Raw genomic sequence first — 20,100 nt, forward strand, 5'->3', positions numbered from 1 at the left:
GAGCGGTGAAAAAAATAAATAAAAAGGATGAGTGGCTCTACCATGTAGCCTATGCTAGTGATTCCGTTGTACAGGCCACGTTTTCTGGACAGCTGGCTGGTGCAAGCTAAGCTGCAATTTGCTACTTCAGATTCCAGGCTTTGTCTTGTCCTTGAGAGGAAATAAAAATTACAAAATAATACTGAAATTAACAGGAAGTGAAATTATGGAAAGACACGGAAGTAAGTACACACCGTACAGTAAGTGGTTGATGATGTATTTATGTCATTAAGTCATTCACTCATGCATTTTCACAATTCATATGAAGAGAGGTTTGTTCAAGTAACAGATAATTAATATACTAAGCTGAACCCCCCAAAACAGTAAACCAGCTTCAGGAGGAAGACCCATATATTACTTTCTATTACTTCTTTTGGCAAATCAGTAGCATGACTGATAGTATCAGGACACTTAGTTTGAGCCAAAAATTGATGGTACTATACACTATGCTTCGACTTGAAAAATCTATTTGCTTCCTAAGAACGTAATCAGGAGATTACGAACTGATCACTGCAAGTGCCTTAGCTACTGCTTAGTTAAAATTGCTTTAGAAAAAGAAATTTTAACGAGATTAAGATTACTGATGTATTTAGCAACACTAAAACCAGCAATGTTTAAAATGAACATAAAATATAACAAAACATTTTCAACCATGTAAAAGAATGCTGCGCATACTTCAACATACAGACTATATTGTTACTACAATGAATGTTCTTTTTCAGACTGCTTCAGTATAAAGAAGTTGAAAATTATATATTCCAACCGACACTTGATTTTTTTCAAAATTAGGAACCTTTGAACCAACAAAGTGTTACAGACATAATATTGGAAAAAAAAAACAATTTATGCACGGTTTGAGAACCCAATCCTTTTAACACTTATGCACGTGTTTTACTGACACTCAGTGAAACTGCATGAACAACGAACAAATGTACAAGCAGGCATTAAACATTCCAGTTAGACATGATTCCGGTATTTTAAAACAAACAGTTAAGAATGCCATGGCTAACCAAGGAAAAGCATATAACAAACTGTTGCACTCCTTTTGCATAGCTAGATTTTTGGGGGACAAAGCTTGCAAAGAAAGAAGCTGCTCACGTAGGTGTAAAAATATCTGAATTTCCTTTTAATATTTGATTCTCCAGAACACTGGAAAGCAGGTCTCGGACATCAAGGCAGTGAATTTCCTCTTCTTTTAACAATGAAAGAATCAATTATAATCAATTATAAATCTCGTAAGTTTCTGTTCAAATATTTAAAAAAAATGCAATGGAAATGTTTTGTATTCTGACCTGGACAGGGAATAAGCATCACAAAATTATCAGATGCTATCACAGGTTACCGCTGTTTAGTTTATACCTAAATGTTTCACCACTAATTATAGAAAATTCTAAATATAGTTGGTCCAGCTCTTCTTACAGATGTAATATAGCAACTAGAAGTGCTATGGACACCATTGAACATCCACGGCCAGGTTTCCACAAGGAAAGGAGGAGTCCTGCAATATTTGCATGCTTTTCGTCTGAAAGAAGTAAGTACACCTGTAGGATCCAAACAAAGTAAGGGGTGTTTTCTGAGTTTTTGTTTGTTTGTTTTCCTCTTCTCTTTCTCCTCTCCTACACGTATTTTGGAGCAGACTGTTTCATTATGCAGCTCTGCAACCCAATCATGTAGTACTGAAAGTAGTAACTACTGATACCGGAAAATAAATATATAGTCTTACTAAATTTTCCAGCTAAGTTTGATATCTGTCGTAAGTCAGCAGTGGGTGCGGTCCCTTTTCAAGATCTAGAAGGTTAACTTATTTTTCCAATATTCAGTTACCACTGAGGCATGATGCTATCTAGTCTACTGACTGCCCACAAATTCTCCTAATACTGATTTTCAACCTTTTTTAAAAATTATGCCTGCAAGCAGGATTCTGAAAAAGCTATTTTATTTTAAGAACCCGCTTCTCTTGTGGTGAACAACCTGATTTCAGGGAAATTCTGAAAATGCTGTACTCTTAAAAAAAGAAGTTTTTACCATTCAGTCTTGACAACCTGGAGTGCAAAACTTCCATATACAGAGCAGTCAAATGATTACAGACAACATGGCACCAAATATGGAGAGGAACTTAAAAAAATATCATGAATTCGTTTTCTCAAGTGGAAGTGAACTAACAGTTTGGATGTGAAGGAAAGAGAAATGCATTTCCACTCTGTCCTGTCTGTGCTTTTAGTCCCTATTCACACTTAGGTGAAAAGATCTCATTTAAAACAGTTGTCATGTTCTGTGATGATCAGAGTCATTCAGCTAGACTCCAAAATAACAGTGGTGGTTAAAGGAAACCCAAAACACCCTTTAAGACTATTCATAATGTTTAGAGTTCTGCAAGTCCTCTTACAATAAAGACTAAACTGCATTCTGAAAAAGGGGCAATATTCAAAGCAAACAAACTTCAGTTTCATCAACAACACTTTTGCCTTTAGGACTTCGTCAGAGATCCTCCAAGGGGCCAAATTCCCTGCCAGAAGTAATTCTATTCTAACATTGACCAAAAAAAGATATATATTTCTTTTATATTTACATATTATACATATTTACATTTTTTTAATACTACAGTTGCAGAGGGAAAAAAAAACTGGATACAGATTTATTATCGGCCTTTAAATGTCCCAACAGTATTTTTTTCCCCTTTGAAAAAATTTACAAGTCCTCTTCTGGTCCTTTGAAAGCTAGATACAGTCCACGTTCCGCAGGCCACCATCCATAGTCAAAGCACCAAATCTAAAATGAAAAAACAGTGTATTCTTAGGTGATTGACTAGATTATAGAATCAATCCTTAATTCATTATAATTTATTTATGGGTTTTTCTTTTCCCTTGCTGCATGCCAACACATGCATTTGTATCTAAATTTTGTATGTGAAAAGAAGATAGAAGAAAGGATACTATGCTCCAAGTATGGGACTGGGGGTGGGGAACGAAACAAAACCAATTCAGCTTGAAGCTAAGCTCAGCTCCACCAGCAATTTACCCTAAAGCTTTCAGGAGATCATTATTTTTATATATTTTACCATCATCATAAGAAAAAAAGCAAAGTCAGTCTGTATGTGATAGTGACAGTACCCTCTCAGGATTATAAGAAATATGTTGGCCTCTTTTTCTTCACTTTATTTAAGCAATCTGAAAACTGAAAAATCATTCATTCAGATTGGTATAATTCCTTAGTTGTTAAAAGTTATGACTGAAAGTGAGGAGTTAAAAGGAATGAATCTGTCTGTGCAATGCAAACATGCCACGACTGCTGTGTCAGAATGATTTTACAGTAACGTTTCAAGGTTTTGAATACATTCTTTTTTTTTGTTACACCTCAGATCAACGGTTCAAAAATATATTTACAGTTAAAGAGATTATAGAATTGTCCCTTAGAGTAAGTTCTGGATCTACAAAATGTACCAAATTAAGCCTGTTCCTAATATGAGCCCAAAAAGAGAAAACCATTCCTTGCCTTTCCAAAATGTGATTGTTCTCAGCCAGCTCTTTAACAACCCCTTCCATTTCCTCCTTTAGTTTCTTCATACTGTAGTAACAAGAAGCGAAAGAAAGGTTAGAATTTTTACAGGGACAGTTATCTGCTATGATCGCTCACCACCACAAAGCTTTCATCAATTTGTCGTAACATACAAAATAAGGGACAGATAACAGGTTGGTTATTTACTAAAAGTTTCCAAATCTGTACCACCACTTTAGCAATATAAAGTTTTTTCTGCAATATAAAATTCTTAGTCTTGATAAAGCAATCACTAAGTCAACTGTAATTTTTTTTTTTCAATTCGCCTGTATAACAGGTAGAGAATATTACATCAGTCCAATTAAGAAGTTCTCACCCAAGAGTCATTTCCACTAATGTGTTTGAGCTTGGATAGACTGTATTCATTTTATGTTTCATCCCACTGGAAGCTGCAAACATCTTCTGCGGCAGAGCATCTTGTAACTGCAACAGATAAAAAGGAAATGTAAGTTACAATATAAGTTGTCATATGTATCTTGATGTCCACCTTAAAATCCTTCTTTAAATTCTTCATTGCTATGAGGCCTCATAAAATCATTACAGTAGTAAGGTGGCTGATATTCACGTTGAGATCATCATGGTGAGTTTTGTATTGACATGACCTATAGCTCCCTGATTTGTTCCATCTTCTTAACTGTCTTATACTTCGATAATAAACTCTCAAAAGGAAGAATTATCTATTTGTTATGTTTGTAGATATCCTAAGGCAACAGGATCCTACTCAACAACTGACTTCAGTAGTGCTACCAAAATACAAACAAATAACAAGTAAAATGCTGCTGTCCACCATTCCTTAATTGCTTTTACACCTATCAGGTGCTTTTCTTTCATTTATATTTCCTTTATAAAGAATAATAATTTTACTGCATGAAAATGCTCTTATTCTTTCAATTTTGAGCTAATTCTGATAAGTTTGCATCCCACAGAGTCACCGTCCAAATTTTAACAAAACATTTCCTTTCATGTCACCAGCAGCATTGGTTTAGCACGTATCCTTAAGCATGTATCCCTAAGCATGTATCCCCTAATCTTCAATATGGGAGTAGTGTTTTTATGCTTCATAAGAGTATTAAGGTAATCCTCTAGGTGCTCAGATACCATTATGACAACAGTTACACAGAACACTTCTCAATGAACCCACATCCATTTGCACAGATTTTTTTGGGGGAATGCTAACATTACAAAAAAAACCCAAACAAACAAACAAAAAACAAACCCCACCAAAAAAACCCAAAACAAAAAAAACCCCACCAAACTCCAAAATCAAGTCAGGATTCAAAAAATCACACCACTCTCTACGCCACTCTGACACCAGCACTGAAGCTACTATAGACCAAATACTACACCCATGCAGCTTGATATTTTAATAAGACTGCATTAATGTAAGACTTACTATAAACAACACTATTGACATTAAACAATGTGGAATAGTCTTTTATCTATGCAAACACTGTACATAATTTTGAAGCATTCTACCTCATTTATATAATCCTGGTATTTGGATACCTCTTCTTCAATATCAAAACATTGGTTGGTGAGAGCCAGTAACTGCTTCCTTGTGTGAAGCATTTTCCTAAAAGAAAAAAAGTTTTCTTTTAAGAGTTTCCTTTTATAAAAGCGGTGCAGTGAACATTACCAAATATTAAAGAAATCAATAACTTGCCTTGTCCAGTCCTCAGCCTTGTCCAAAAATGCATCATACTTGCTGACGCATTCATCTTTGAATAGAGCTATGGCTTTTGTAGCATGCAAATACAACTTCTGCCTGCAACACAGAAACAACCGGAACAGTGTTAAACTGCTTTCAAAACCCTGTTCCTCTAACTTACTTTCTGAAGCTTGGAGAAGAGGTATGTGGACTTAAAATCCCTTCAGCCAACTTTATTCATGCTGTTGTAATGTATAAGAATTCAACACACTGCATGAACTGACAGTTTATGTTTCAAAAATATTCCCTAGCAGGGAGAGAAAAAAAAAAAAAATATCTGAAGCATTTAATTGCAATTATTTGTATATGAACAAACGGTCAAATATCTTCTCTGAGTCAGCATTTATCCAAGCAGGTGACTTAAGGAAAAGGGACTCTAAATGGAAAGGACAGAAATCCTTATTGTTTCTTATTTGCCTTCTGCAGACACTTGGAACTTCCAGCATATATGAATAATACTTTGTGCTGAGTAATACACATGCAAGAAAAAACCAGGACTTTTGTGTCAGCTTAAATCTATGACAAGAGAAAAAAGCAAGCAGATAAGGACAGGAAAGCAAAACAAAACCCAATTCTTGTTAGTGTTGCAGACAGTAATCCCAGTGTAACTGCCTTACCATGCTATGCATTGCACCAGTAAGCAAAACTAAAGGGATACTGGGACACTACAGTCTAACACCTGCTTCTGGTATTTCATTAAGTCTTGCATGATAACTGTTGGTTAATCAAATTCTGCCTGGAGTGTAGCTGGATTGTCATCAGGCAGGCATACCTGTCATTCGACCAGAAAAAAATCTGAACTGAGTGCTGCTCCCTTGTCTATCTAGTGGTAAATATTACAAAGGCCAGCCTCTGTTGCCAACAGCACACAGTTCTTAACAAAAACCACTGCCATTTCTCTCTGGGGTGAATCAAATAAAATAAGATGCAGTTAGGGTCTCAAAGATACTGGAACAATCCCAATACCGGAACCACACTTGTAGAAAATATACCAGTGTTCAAAACCATGAAAATGAAGTCTATTTAAAGTTATTCACATATTAATGCAAGGACACATTGAGTAGTAGAAAAAGCCCTAAAATTTCTTTAATCTGCCCAAGGGAGTGCAGTTTTAAAATGAGCTATGGATTGTGTCCCAACGTTTGCCTGTTTTCCAACCATATCCTTAAGAACATATGATGAAATTATCGCTCACATTAAGTTCAGTTCCTTGCTGTTACAGGGCAATGATGCGTCCAAGTCTCTTTCAGCACATCAAGATCTGTCTTACAGGTTTCCTGCCCCTACTGTCCCTCCTCTTAAGACAATCTCCCCTCCACTTGGCAGTTATCCCATTGATCTTTCACTATGGGAAAATCAAGTGGCATGGTTGTGAGAATACCAGTGCCTTCTGCATATTTCTATCTGTAACTGTCAGTGAAGCCACACTAGTGGCAGCAACAGCAAGAATTTTTTAGAAAATTACAGAACCAGTGTCTAAATTCATATAGCACTCAACAAGGTCTAGGGAACCACTCAACTGACCGGCCACTAGGAGAATAACTTAATTAATTAAAGACGAGTATCTAGCATCATTTGAGGTGCACAAGGATATCCTGCCCTGCTTCTGACTGTCCATCCAGAAAGGTGTAGGTTTCCCATTTGTCTTGTGTCCTACTTCCCAGTCTCAGAGCATGTCTCAAATACCTTAGAATCATAGAATCGTAGAATCATTTAGGTTGGAAAGGACCTTTAAGATCATAGACTCCAACCGTTAACCTAACACTGCCAACTCCACCACTAAGCCATGTCCCTAAGCACCACGTCTACCCATCTTTTAAATACCTCCAGGGATGGGGACTCCACCACTTCCCTGGGCAGCCTGTTCCAGTGCCTGACTACCCTTTCGGTGAAGAAGTTTTTCCTAATATCCAATCTAAACTTCCCCTGGCGCAGCTTGAGCCCATTTCCTCTCATCCTATCACTTGTTACCAGGGAGAAGAGACCAACCCCCACCTCGCTACAACCTCCTGTCAGGTAGTTGTAGAGAGCAATAAGGTCTCCCCTCAGCCTCCTTTTCTCCAGGCTAAACCACCCCAGCTGCCTCAGCCATTCCTCATCAGACTCGTGCTCCAGACCCTTCACCAGCTTCGTTGCCCTTCTCTGGACACGCTCCAGCACCTCAATGTCCTTCTTGTAGTGAGGGGCCCAAAACTGAACACAGTACTCGAGGTGCGGCCTCATCAGTGCCGAGTACAGGGGCACTATCACCTCCCTGGTCCTGCTGGCCACACTATTCCTGATACAAGCCAGGATGCCATTGGCCCTCTTGGCCACCTGGGCACACTGCTGGCTCATGTTCAGTGGCTGTCAACCAACATCCCCAGGTCCTTTTCCACCAGGCAGCTCTCCAGCCACTCCTCCCCAAGCCTGTAGCATTGCATGGGGTTGTTGTGACCCAAGTGCAGGACCCGGCACTTAGCCTTGTTGAATCTCATACAGTTGGCCTCAGCCCATCGATCCAGCCTGTCCAGATCCCTCTGTAGGGCCTTCCTACCCTCCAGCAGATCAACGCTCCCGCCCAACTTGGTGTCATCTGCAAACTTATTGAGGGTGCACTCGATCCCCTCGTCCCGATCATTGATAAAGATATTAAACAGGACCAGCCCCAGTACTGAGCCCTGGGGAACACCACTCGTGACCGGCCACCAACTGGATTTGACTCCATTCACCACAACTCTTTGGGCCCAGACATCCAGCCAGTTTTTTACCTTAGGGCAACTTAAATAGTATTAGGCATCAGTGTATGAGGACCTGAATTGATCCTGAGACAAGTATGGCAGCATGAGCAGAGCAGCTGTTTACAGCTGCTCAAGAGTTAGTCAGTAGAGTCAGTGAAGCCTAATGGGAAACTAGACACCCGGGTTACATACAGATACTTAATGTGGCCACCTCTCCTAAGTGACAATTTTAAACAGGCATGGAGAACTGAATTAAAATTTATTTTGTGTGCTGTATTTCCTGGAAGATTAAATCATTCTAGAATGCCATTCAGCTAGCCCATATTTTATTCATCTGTAGAAAATTATCTCTGCCTTAGTTACAAAGTCACTTTACTCTTAACTGAGGGCTTTTTCCTCCCTATAAAAACAGGAAAAAAAATGTACTTCCTATAAGACAGTTATGCCCAGATAACAAACAGGTATTTCACATCTACATTTAGAAGGTATATCAGTGAAGAAACTCCACTGCCAGAAAGCACCTCATTATCATATGCTGGTACCCCTATGTATTTAAGATATTTAAAGGAAATGTTTTACAAAGCAGTCCTGAAGAGGTTATAGTTTACAATAAAAATCAACAGAAGAGGTTATTGGCAAGAGCACCTGAAGGACCTGAAAGCAATCATGGTATTTCCCAAAGGTAACTTCAAAACTTACTTGTCAAACTTGTGAATTTGTTCTTCATTATAAGGAAGCCCTAGGATCAGAGCAGATGACAGACATTACCAGTTTAATTCTGTTAGTTGTATTTATGTAAAACTCCGCTAAGCTTACCCATTTCCTATACGGTTTCCTTCTCCTATCCTGATAGGTGAAAGTGGTCATTTACTTTTTTTTTCTCCTCTCCAGTCTTGCAATTCAAATTCATGAGATTAATAGTGGCGTTTCATTCATATGGGCTTTAAGACAGTACCTCACTAAGAAAGACCTACACACATATTCAATGTTGCTGTCTAACTCTCCATTCCTGCCACAAATATCCTAGTGGAACAAGGACTGACCTGTCCTTTACATTATAATTTACGTAAAAAGTGAATCAAATAAGTTACTTACTTCGTTCTGCTTTGTCTTTTTTGAACTGATAATAAATATCTGTGATGGAACATAGCAGCGCCTGCAGCCTTTCTGGACTAGAGTGACAAAAGGAAGAAAATAAGATATTTTATATATAAACGTAAGAACCTATTAATGAGTTTTATGAACTACAATTCAATGTAGAATTCAATACATATCAAAACAATCAATACAGTTACTCACTTTCTGTCTTTTGGATGCATGCCTTCCTGATTTGCCCAGCTGTCAGCCAGTAAACCACCAGGAGAAAGTTTGTTTTTGATGTCTTGAAGACTAGTTTCTATTGTGCCTTGAGAGCTGGAGAGCTACGTAAGGGCAAGAAAGTTCAATCTTACCACTGGGTAAAGTAAAAAATTACTTGAGGCTGAAAACAGACTGAGCACATTAATACTATAGACCTGTTTGTTTCACTGCCCTTCATTAAAGAAATATGCCCAATTATCTACCTAGGCTTTGCTAGAACATGGTGTTATTAAGGAAAGAGTTATCTTTGATGCTGGCATTTCTGTTAGTTAACGTTTATTTTCTTTCAGCATCCTCAACAATAAGTTTCTACTTTTCATATATTCCCTATTTACTTCTACACTTGTTCTTTTGGTTTGTTAAGAATTCATATAATGACTATCCACATAATTCACACTTTTCTTTCTCCGCAGTTCATACAACCTTCAAAATAAAAATGCACTAATCAACTTTTGCTTTTAGAATGGAGAACTTTATACCTGCTCCCAGGACACCAGTGCATAAAGTTACTTTCAATTTTTCCTTACTTGTCTGGAAAATGATGCAAATTGCGAAGCAGATCACTCTGAAGTGTGTTTGTGTACGTATCATTTTAGAAAGCCAACAAAGTAGTTTAAAATTCTTTAAGGAAAGGGAAAAAAAACTTCAAAGTAAAATATATTTTGTCGTTATAATTTTTTACTTGAGTATTTTAGAATATGAGACTGTATTTTCAGGAACTTATTATTTTCACTACACTGGGCTAATAAAAAGGATTTACTCTGTTTTCAGAAAGATATCCACATCTCAGTATGGGCATTTCAACAACCTTTGACAGTCTAGAAATGACTTTGAAAATTCAGAGTTATTCACAGAAAAATCTGTGTTATTGTGTATTGCCTTTTTCTTTAGAAACACCATTTTGAGAATGACACGGCCTTTGTAAGATACTTACACGCAACAGTTTTGTGTGTATCTCTGAAATTTCATCTACTTCTGATGCTTCCAAGTTGATCTGCATCAAATTCTCATATCTGACCACAAAAAAAACCCCACCACAGTTAAAAAAGAAAATAAACAAGCAGTGAATACACTCAAAATATTCCTTGAATCTAGAGATTAACAATAACTACCTTTTCTTTTATATGAAATACAGTATCTGTCAAGCAGCAACCATGAAACACTGACAACCTTTAATGGCCATTAATAATATAAACATTTTAGTTACGAAAAAAAATTCCTTGAATTTTTTTTCCTATGTTTGAACTGTTAAAAAGAAGTTTGAAACTTCCATTCCCGACTTCTTTATTCTATTCTCATTACTTGTACTCAACAGGCAGTGTAAAACTATTTCCTCTCATCAAATAATTTTTAAAAGCTTACCAAACTAAAGTTACTTAAAGTAGTCAACGACACACAACAAACTAATACTCTAGTGCACCAAAATGCTTTTCTGTGGAAACTTATAGGAAAGGCTGAGTTACCAAAACCTTGCGTTGGTTGAACTACCAAAACCTTAAAGGCTGGGTTAATAGCACCATCTGTTCATATTGATACTTTCCGTATGACCTTAGCTCAAGTGCCAAGTAAATCATTCAGGATGATATTTTTCATGTTACAGTCACAGGCACATTTTATTTTTAAAGACACCATCAAAACCAGCTCAGCTGCTTTCAAAAAATACATACTTTGCCCAAGTTCAATACTTTGTTTACCTTTCTTTGTGGGGACCTGGCAGAATGCAGGAAGAAGCTATCTGGACCAAATACAGAATGAACAAGAACCAGTCCTGTCACTTAGTGTAAACTGGCTTGAAGGAGAGTTTGGATTACAGCCCTGATGATTTCTAACTAGGCTACACAGGTATACTATTATCTTGCTAGTTTCACTGCTGGGTTTTTGTTTGTGGGTTTTGTTTTTTTTTTTAAGCAAGTAACTTAAAGCAGAGGTGTGTCAGTTTGTATGTGTTTGGCATGCACACAGCAAATATGACAAATCCTTGGGTATCCGTAATACATACAAGCTGTTCAATCTGCATATGCATAGCAGCTCCAACATGGCTTAAGTCTATTCTTAAGTCTACTCTGCAAACCTAATAGCTCTACATGTGTGCATTAATCATCTCGTGGACATCTGCATTTTCAGAGCAGCTGGGAAGCAAGTTTAGAGAATCCTATGACCAAGACAGCATTTGGGGAAGATTGGCAGTAGGCTGAATAGGAAAACAACTACCCATAGGAGAATCCTCTGAAGAGCTGGGGTTTAAAGTTTGTATCAGGCTGTGTAAGAATAACGCACCTTAAAGACGGAACTAATGCTAGTTTGTGGAAAGACTGAACAAAACACTGCCAGGACACTTTAAAAGCGGAAAAGAATGTGACTGAGAATTGGACATTGAGTGGGACTCGGAGATAAAACAAAGATCAGGAGAGAGAAAAAATGAAACTTGGAGGGAGAATTCAATGGTGCAATCCTGTCTCCTACAGATAGCACTTGACTGAAAGAGGTAGGGCACAAGAGTCTGACCACTGGAAAACATTTGCTTCCTTGGAATGGAAGACGAGAAATAAGGTGCCTTCTGTGGTCTTTGAAACTTGGAAGTCTCCTATGCTAAAAGATAACAATCCTTCAGTTGCTCCTTATTATAAATTTTGTCAGTTTTAAAGAAAGCACTCTTAAAAACTTTCTACTATATAGATCTAAATGGGTCCATATGGGCAACAGTGAGATTCTGTGATACAGACTTCTGCCATTTGAATTAACCAAAACAGACAAAAATAACATAATAGTCAGTCACTTAAAAAAATTACAGAAATAGAATTTCCTATGCAGCTTACTTTTGGCATCCCCATGTGCATGCACTGTGATCTAGTGATATCCTAATGCAGCGTTGTTTTTTGGTGATTTTTTGCGGTTTTTGGGGTTTTTTTTGTTTGTTTGTTTGTTTTTTGCAGCTGCTTTATGTTATATTTCAACATTAAAATTTCTTCCATACAGAAAATGCTATCGTCTTAAAGCTGTAAAAGGGGCAGTATTTAAAGTTATCCTTAATGAACACACACAAGCAAACTCAGTGACAAAAGCACTACAGCACTAATGAAAGGAAAGCTACTTGATTCTTTGTCCAGGCTTTACTATAGCTTCTAAAGTCAACAACAGCAAATAAGCTGCGTCAAAGAAGAAAGGAGAAAAGGTACACAAGTAATTACTACTCCATAGTAATTACTTGTTCCCACTACGTTAAGCAGCAAAATTAGCACTCCAGTTTGAGTAAAGCATATTACTAAATCTGCTTAAGTCACTGCCATCAGCAAATCCATGCCGACTCAAATTTAATTTTCATATGCAAAAACCTGTAAATAAACATAACTTAAAATATCTCCATCATTAAAGATGATAATGACAAAACAATGCACTCAGTATAGTGCTTCTACTCACATTTTCTCAGCTTTCTCAATGTTTCTGCTGCAGAAATCCAGCCTGATGACAACCTCTGTCTTTTTATGAACCATTTCATTGTAATCGTCCTTGATTATTTCACTGAAAGAGTGAAGCATTAGTCTATAACAAAAGTATCAACTGCCATCTTACCAGCAATCAGTAATACAATATACCTACAGTAATAACTGCAAGTAAGAATTGCTTTCAGTTAGAGATGTCTAATTCTCATATAAAACTATCTTGTGCAAGCTGTACCTGCATGTTACCAGAGGTTAGACTTAAATTATCCACAGAAGAAAGTCAAATTCCAAATACCTAAACCTTATTGTCAGAAAAAATTATTTTTGTTTCCTTAATGACAGAAAGGAAAAAATTCAGAAAGCCTGTTCATATACAAGGAGTAAAGAAAACCTCCCAGGATACTGGGAGATCACAGAATTATGTATTCTCAATTAAAAAAAGTGCAATGAAATTCAATCAATTGCTTACATTAGCCATCGTATTCCTTTTCGCATCAGCTCCTGGTAAAGTAGCAAAGAACTGGCAACTCTACAGGCATAACATACAATACCTGTTACTGCCTGGTGGAAAAAGAAAACATTGTTACTAATCTGGCATTCTCTTAACAATTGTTTCAAGTCAATTAATCACAAGAGAGTAACACAGATTAATAAAAGAAAGAGTAACATGAAGATGGTAGTTTAAAATGCATAACTTTGCCCAAACTTTAGTCGGGAGATAACCGAACACTCATTATGGAGACAGAGCTAAACATGGTAATGAGTTTTTCCAGTTATGTTGAAATATCTGTTAGGGATGAAAATAAGTCTCTTATAAACAAAAATGACACCACTTACTCTCAGGATTTACTTTAATTTCTGGAAAGTCACAAGTACATTTCTTCAGTAGTTTAGGAATTAAACGCATACATTAAAAGAAACTTGTAAAAAATGACACATTTTTAAATGCTAAGGCTAGGGACTCTCTTCATTCACCTAATTCCACTTACAAGTTTGCTGCATTATTTAGAATTGTGAACAAAGTTTCTGAAATGATAATTTACAATATTTTAATACTTAATATCAACTGATGACTTTCTGTTTATTAATTGTAAAGACTTCTGGTATTCAAAGAGACATATGCTTTCAGGACTGCCATGCCTGAATACAAGGCTCCTCAGCAGCAGTATTTTACAGGCATAGTCTAAATGGCGGTCACAAAGTCAAAGCATGGCAATGCATACATTCAGTAATTTTAGAAAAATGACCGAAAGAATGAAACATCCTCTACTTGTCTCCCACAGGTTCTGAAAATTTGCAAGAGGCAACAGAAATTCCACTCTCCTGAAGAGTCCTAGAGACTCCTCTCTATTGAGAGAAAGATGAAAGTTATTTTTCTTACGGTAAGTTTTCCACCATCACAGGGGCTGTTATGAATCTTCTAGCTAACTTCAGGACTCCCAAGTGGCAGGCTCCTTTCCCCCCATCACTGAATTATGCAGTAGCAAAGCACTTGGACTTTAGAAGGCTGTTTTTTGGGTTTGTTCTTTTCTTAAAAAATATACAAACATATTTTGCATACAAAGTATGGCTTTAATATACTTTTGGAGCCCTTCTTAACAAATACATTTCTGTCAATCAGAATCCTCACTAGCATATTAAAAATAGTTTCATTAACATTACTCATCTGAAAATCAAGTAGCTTTCATTTCAGTATCATTATCTGAGACAGGTATATAAATTAAAACCATAATTACTCACTTTAGCCATACTGGCATCCCCATCCAAATCATAACGTTGATGTACTTTAGGAAGTAAAACTGAAACATAAAACAAACATCTGTATTTTCTTATTTTCCATAAGAGACTTCAAAAGTTCAGACTGTTCCCCCCCCACTACCCTGTACACTGTTTTTATGTGTATCTACACGGATTTTCAACTAATCTGTTGCTGCCAAGCCTTTTAATATCGTGTGGTTCTCATGCGCACCTTCAAAACTAGCCTTTGCCTTAAATGCTTTAAATAACTCGGTATCTTCAGCAAACTGCCCTTCACTTCCTTTTCCAGACTCACTTTTGAACATGCTGCACAGCACAGACTTCATGCAGGCCTCCACTAGTGATCTCTCTCCGTTGAGAAAGCCAAACATTTATTTCTGTTCTTCAGCTTTCTGTTCTATGTTTGCCCGCACGGGAGACCGTCCCCTCTCATCTCATGGCTACTTGGTTTCACTGAGACTCTTAAGGGCAGGACTTCACCAAATAGCTTTTTAAAACCTAGGGTAGCTTCTATCAGCTGAATCTCCTTTGTCCTCATGCTCACTGACTCCTTCAGAAAGCTCTGACACAATATAAAGGCCCTGTTGATCCTTCCACAAACAGCTCACCTACCCCCACTCTTCGGCACCTCTGTGTGAGTGCCAGCTGGCCCGAGCAGTCAGTACATAGACATACTGACAAAAGCAACACTGACCTCCCAACTGCAGGCATGTCCTCCAGCTCAACTCTTATAAAAAGGGGCTCTGGTACAGGACTTTCTATAAGCCTCTCAATGATAAATGGAAATGCAAAAACTTAATTTCTTTTTTTTTTTTTTTTTTTCTGTTATGGCATTACCTTATCCTCTAAGCCAAGGTTAAGTTATTAAGACCTCCTCTGTTAACTGAAAGGTTAACCACATTCATGACGAATAAAAATTAAAAAAAAAAAAAAAAAAAGCAAAACTTGAATTTCCACTTAGTAAGTAATGGAACAAAAGGACCAGCTTTGAATTACATTCTACAGTGTTCCTTTCCACTTGTTAAAAGTGTCATGCTTCAAAAAATTTCCGAACTCCATATGCACCACTACATCTTAACACACAAATGCTCAGGTTCACAGCACAAGCAGCTACTGCTTCTGTAAAAATATGCTGGATACTCAGCATTTTTGAAGAAAAATTGGACTGCATACTTAGATCTTCAGGCATCAGAAAAACTTTTCAAACACTATTTCTAAGACATAACAGACATAAAACGATAATGAAATAACCCAAACTATTTACAAAAGATAGCTGTAGGAAAGGGGAAATGACTTTCATATACCTTCTTCATAGATCAATCCAACAATGTTCACAGCCTCTCTGCTTACTACAAAGATAGGATTCTCCTCAGTTGTTCTAGGGAAGTGCTGTGCCAATCTGCCAGGCTCTAGTATTAAACGCCGGCCTTCATATATCAGTTCTTGATTCTGAGACGGTATTTTTGTCTGTTTGTAGACCAACTCATGAAATATAGCAGCTCTATAATACAAACAATACATTCAGTAGTAGTTAAGACTCACTACAATAGTTCAAGAATACAGATTTTGTATTACTTAAATAAAAATCCCTTTTACTTCTGATTAATTAAGAACTGGTTTTACATATAAAGTATTTGACTTATAAGCAGAACAAAAAGCAGCACACTGCCTCAGGCTCCAGGTTGCTCTGTTACAAAAATAAACGCTATTTCCTGCAAAATATCAAATTTCCCTTTCTACCTCTGATTTTCCACCAAAGCACGTCTGTGCAAACAAACTCGCTTTGGCCTGAAGTCTGAAGGTCAGTGAAAACAGGCAACACCAGAGGAGAGGAAGGAAGCACACTTTAGTTTTCTCAGGCATACCCATTTCTTCAAAGGAGACGGATGGTCTCTCCAAGAGAAAAGTCTGGTGCTTTACATGTCAAAAAGCACACACCTTAAATTCAGCCTGTAAGCTAACAGCCAGCCAGATTATCTCCTAAAACAGCAAGGATAAGGGAGACAAAAGGCACTTTGGTATTTTATTTCCAGCAATCAATGGATACAAGGCATAAGAATTTATAACAAACCTCCCTGCTCCCCCAAAAAACCCCAACAAACAAACAAACAAAACCTCCCACAAAGAAGAAAAACCTTAAGCACACTAACAGGAAGAACCAATTTGCCTCCTGTGCAGCACTAGTACACTGTCACTTCTTAATACTACAGCTAGTATATAAATAATCATAAAGGTAAATAATAATAAAATAAATTTTAAAAATAAAGTACAAACAGCAGTTTGAGCTACAAGCAAGATTTCTCTGCAAAGATAGTATTTGGGCTCTCTCAAAATACAAATGACAGAATAGAAAAGAAAATTGGAAAACACCAGAACTGTATTTACACATTTGATGAAATAACCGTATCTGTTCGCATATTAGAGAATAACACATGCTCTGTATTACCTGTAATAAGGCAAAGAAAAGGCACTTATTTTTCTATCAAACTGTAAACCAGACTTTACAGCTTTTAACATCAGGACTTAACAACCTGTCCTGGTTTCAGCTGGGATAGAGTTAATTTTCTTCTTGGTAGCCGGTATGGGGCTGTGTTTTGGGTTTAGGATGAGAACAATGTCGATGATACACTGATGCTTTGGTTCTTGCTAAGTAGTGCTAAGCTGTCTCTAAATAGGTGCTAAGTGGCGCTCACACTGGTCAAGGACTTTTCAGCTTCCCCTGCTCTGCTGGGGGCACAAGAAGCTGGGAGGGGGCACAGCCGGGGGGGGGGGGGGGGGGGGGGTGCTGACCCAGACTGGCCCAAGGGCTATTCCATACCATATGACGTCATGCTCAGTATATAAGCTGGGGGAAGAAGGAGAAAGGGGGGACATTGGGCATGATGGCGTTTGTCCTCCCAAGTAACCATTACGCGTGATGGAGCCCTGCTTTCCTGGGGATGGCTGAACACCTGCCTGCCGATGGGAAGTAGCGAATGAATTCCTTGTTCTGTTTTGTTTGCGTGCACGGTTTTTGCTTTGCCTATTTAACTGTTCTAATTTATTTTCCTTCAATTATTAAACTGTTCTTATCTCAACCCACGAGTTTCCTCCCTTTTACCCTTCCGATTCTCTCCCCATCCCACTGGGGGGGAGTGAGCGAGCGGCTGCGTGGTGCTTAGTTGCTGGCTGGGGTTAAACCGTGACACAACCATAAAGTGAACTCCATATAACTCAGGATCCTAAACTGTACCAATTACAACTTCAGAACCCCTGTAAGAGTTTAATGTCAGACACAGATGACGTGCACATTTTGTATTCTTGAGGACAGGATAAGAAAAGCAAGAGTTGAACACAATCTCTGGAAAACAACTTTGTAAATAAGTAACATACACAAATGTGGGATGAGTTGGTATCCATTAAGAACACATGCACATTGTAACATGTCAAGAATTATGTCTGTATTCTGTCACTGATTAAGACCAAGTTTAAGATCAGTTGATTTGACCTTCAATGATTTTGTTTTTATTTTTGGTCAGCATGCTTCTATGCACTGTGACTACACAGGAGAATTACAATCTTTCACTTCCTCAAATAAACTGCCAAGGAAAGACTACTGAATTTGTAACACTGGTGATCTGAGGTCACCATACTCTTTCCCTGAGTAAGAGCAAAGTAATGGAGAGAGAGAGAGAGAACACTTACGTATTATAGCTGTGAATATAAACTTTGTGCAAGGTCATCTGCTGTAGTGAAAAGATGTGGATTATTATTCGGTGCAGTATGTCACTTGTCTCTGCAAAGAACTGGTCAAATCCCCAGCATTTTTCCTGGTCTGCTTCAAGAATATTCGCAAGGACAGGTGTGAGCAGAACTTGCAGGCCCCTAGAGGACACCAGGAAGAGATAAGACAACTTGGATCTACTTGGATCTTTGCACCTTGTAATCAACAGCAATACTTCATTTGACTTGTCTCATGAATGCAAATCTATTATCCCTTGAATAATACTCCAGTGCTTTTTTTTTCCCCCCCTCTACTGAACAACAAAATGTTCAATGCTAATGTCCACTGTTTTTCATTAATGCACATACTTTATCTCTTACCTTTTTATGCTCAACTATCAAGTATTTTTTCCTTGGTTTCTGACAAATTTCACAGGCATTGGAAGAATGGTATGCAATTTAAAAAGTCTACGTTGTAGAGCAAAGGTCACCTTCTACCACTGCTGGGCAGTAGTCTTTTATCCAGCTCACCCTACACACTCACCACAGTTTATCACTTTGAAGGAAGCTACTGCCATTTATGGTTTGCTGGCTGAGCTGCTTGTGTGAGCACACTATGTTGCTTTCAATCAAAATCAGCTGCGTTAGCAAAGACTCATTATTTAAATTGTCAACACTAACAGAATTCGTCCTGATTGAGATGGGGCTGAATAAGTACTCCACACACGCAGCTGCAAAGAAAAATGTGCAACTATTGCCTTACAGTCATTACTATTCTAGGAGAAAGGCCAGCTTATATTTCTTGTAGTTCTACTTTGAGAATCTGAATTGCAAGGAACTTTATGGATCCTACTCCTGTGTTATCATAAACAACTTCTTCAAAGTTTTAACATTATGTACACGTCAAGCCTGAATCCAGCAGTAAAACTGGTAACATTTTGAAGCGAGCTCCAGTGGCTAACAAGAACGCTGATGGCCTCATTAGAGGTCAGTGAATGCTGTGCTCAAACTCACTTTACTACTAAGCTTGTAGCAGTAAATACTGTTTAAATGCTACTTGAAAATATTACTGTAAACAGATGTTTAATGAAAAAATCTGCTTCCTTTATTATTTCAAGCACTTTAATCGTATGGAATAAGCAGAGGAAACAGCTGAGTAGTATCATGAAAAATACATATAAATTGCAAGTTCTGCACACTACAAACTAATGAATTGATGTAAACCAGACTTTCACTTTACATCCCTTATGGATCTACATATTTGGCTTTCAGAAAAGTTTGTTTCCAGAGTCTGTTCACAGAACAATTTCTTTCTCCCTTTACTATGAAAGAGTAGCAACTTTAAAGTACTGAAGAAGTCTCAGGAAGATAAATAGGTAAATGGGTTATGGGAGGTGTTTTTAAGATCATATGGAGATTAGATCTTCCATGGCTCTTCCTACTGAGTATTATGACATATGAAGCAAAAATATGATGATAAAAAAATTTAAAAAATACTATGAGAACATGTTAAAGTGTGCTGATGTGATTTTTTTTTCTGGCAAAAACGCAAGTCTCTGAACTGACTTTTCTTATAATTTCCTTCCTACTGCCTAACCTTTGTAATGTCTGAAGTCATGTTCTTGCAAGAAAGGGGGGCCATCAATTCAAAGTTTATTAAATCTTCATACTCTTTCCTGAGGGTGGAGGAAATATAGTAATAATCTTTCTTCTACTCATACCACTTCAGATTCTCAGGTGCTCATTTGTAAATAGCAATCATAAAATTATTCGGATGAATGGGAAGAAAAAGCACTTGATAACCTAATAGTAGACTGTA

The 20,100-nt window shown here is 37.5% G+C and overlaps 1 protein-coding gene across 3 annotated transcripts in view; it reads right to left on the reverse strand.

The window, feature by feature from the left end:
• Window positions 1-298: 298 nt before the first annotated feature.
• TBK1 (TANK binding kinase 1) overlaps window positions 299-20,100 on the reverse strand; it is a 31,036-nt gene continuing 11,234 nt past the window's right edge. For 2 of the 3 annotated variants that reach the window (XM_082310030.1, XM_082310031.1), the window contains exons 8-21: window positions 18,264-18,443; window positions 15,884-16,080; window positions 14,562-14,620; window positions 13,291-13,382; window positions 12,799-12,900; window positions 10,316-10,394; window positions 9,322-9,443; window positions 9,118-9,194; window positions 8,722-8,761; window positions 5,258-5,359; window positions 5,071-5,167; window positions 3,911-4,017; window positions 3,532-3,603; window positions 299-2,808 (exon numbers count right to left, since the gene is read on the reverse strand). In XM_082310030.1, coding sequence (XP_082166156.1) covers window positions 2,757-2,808; window positions 3,532-3,603; window positions 3,911-4,017; window positions 5,071-5,167; window positions 5,258-5,359; window positions 8,722-8,761; window positions 9,118-9,194; window positions 9,322-9,443; window positions 10,316-10,394; window positions 12,799-12,900; window positions 13,291-13,382; window positions 14,562-14,620; window positions 15,884-16,080; window positions 18,264-18,443 — 1,378 coding nt within the window. In that variant the 3' untranslated portion in view covers window positions 299-2,756. Of the gene's footprint in view, window positions 2,809-3,531; window positions 3,604-3,910; window positions 4,018-5,070; window positions 5,168-5,257; window positions 5,360-8,721; window positions 8,762-9,117; window positions 9,195-9,321; window positions 9,444-10,315; window positions 10,395-12,798; window positions 12,901-13,290; window positions 13,383-14,561; window positions 14,621-15,883; window positions 16,081-18,263; window positions 18,444-20,100 lie in introns of those variants that run through there. The other variant, XR_014227965.1, reaches the window with a different exon arrangement.

Source organism: Platalea leucorodia, assembly GCF_965183815.1.
Source record: "Platalea leucorodia genome assembly, chromosome: 4".
NCBI lineage: Eukaryota > Metazoa > Chordata > Aves > Pelecaniformes > Threskiornithidae > Platalea > Platalea leucorodia.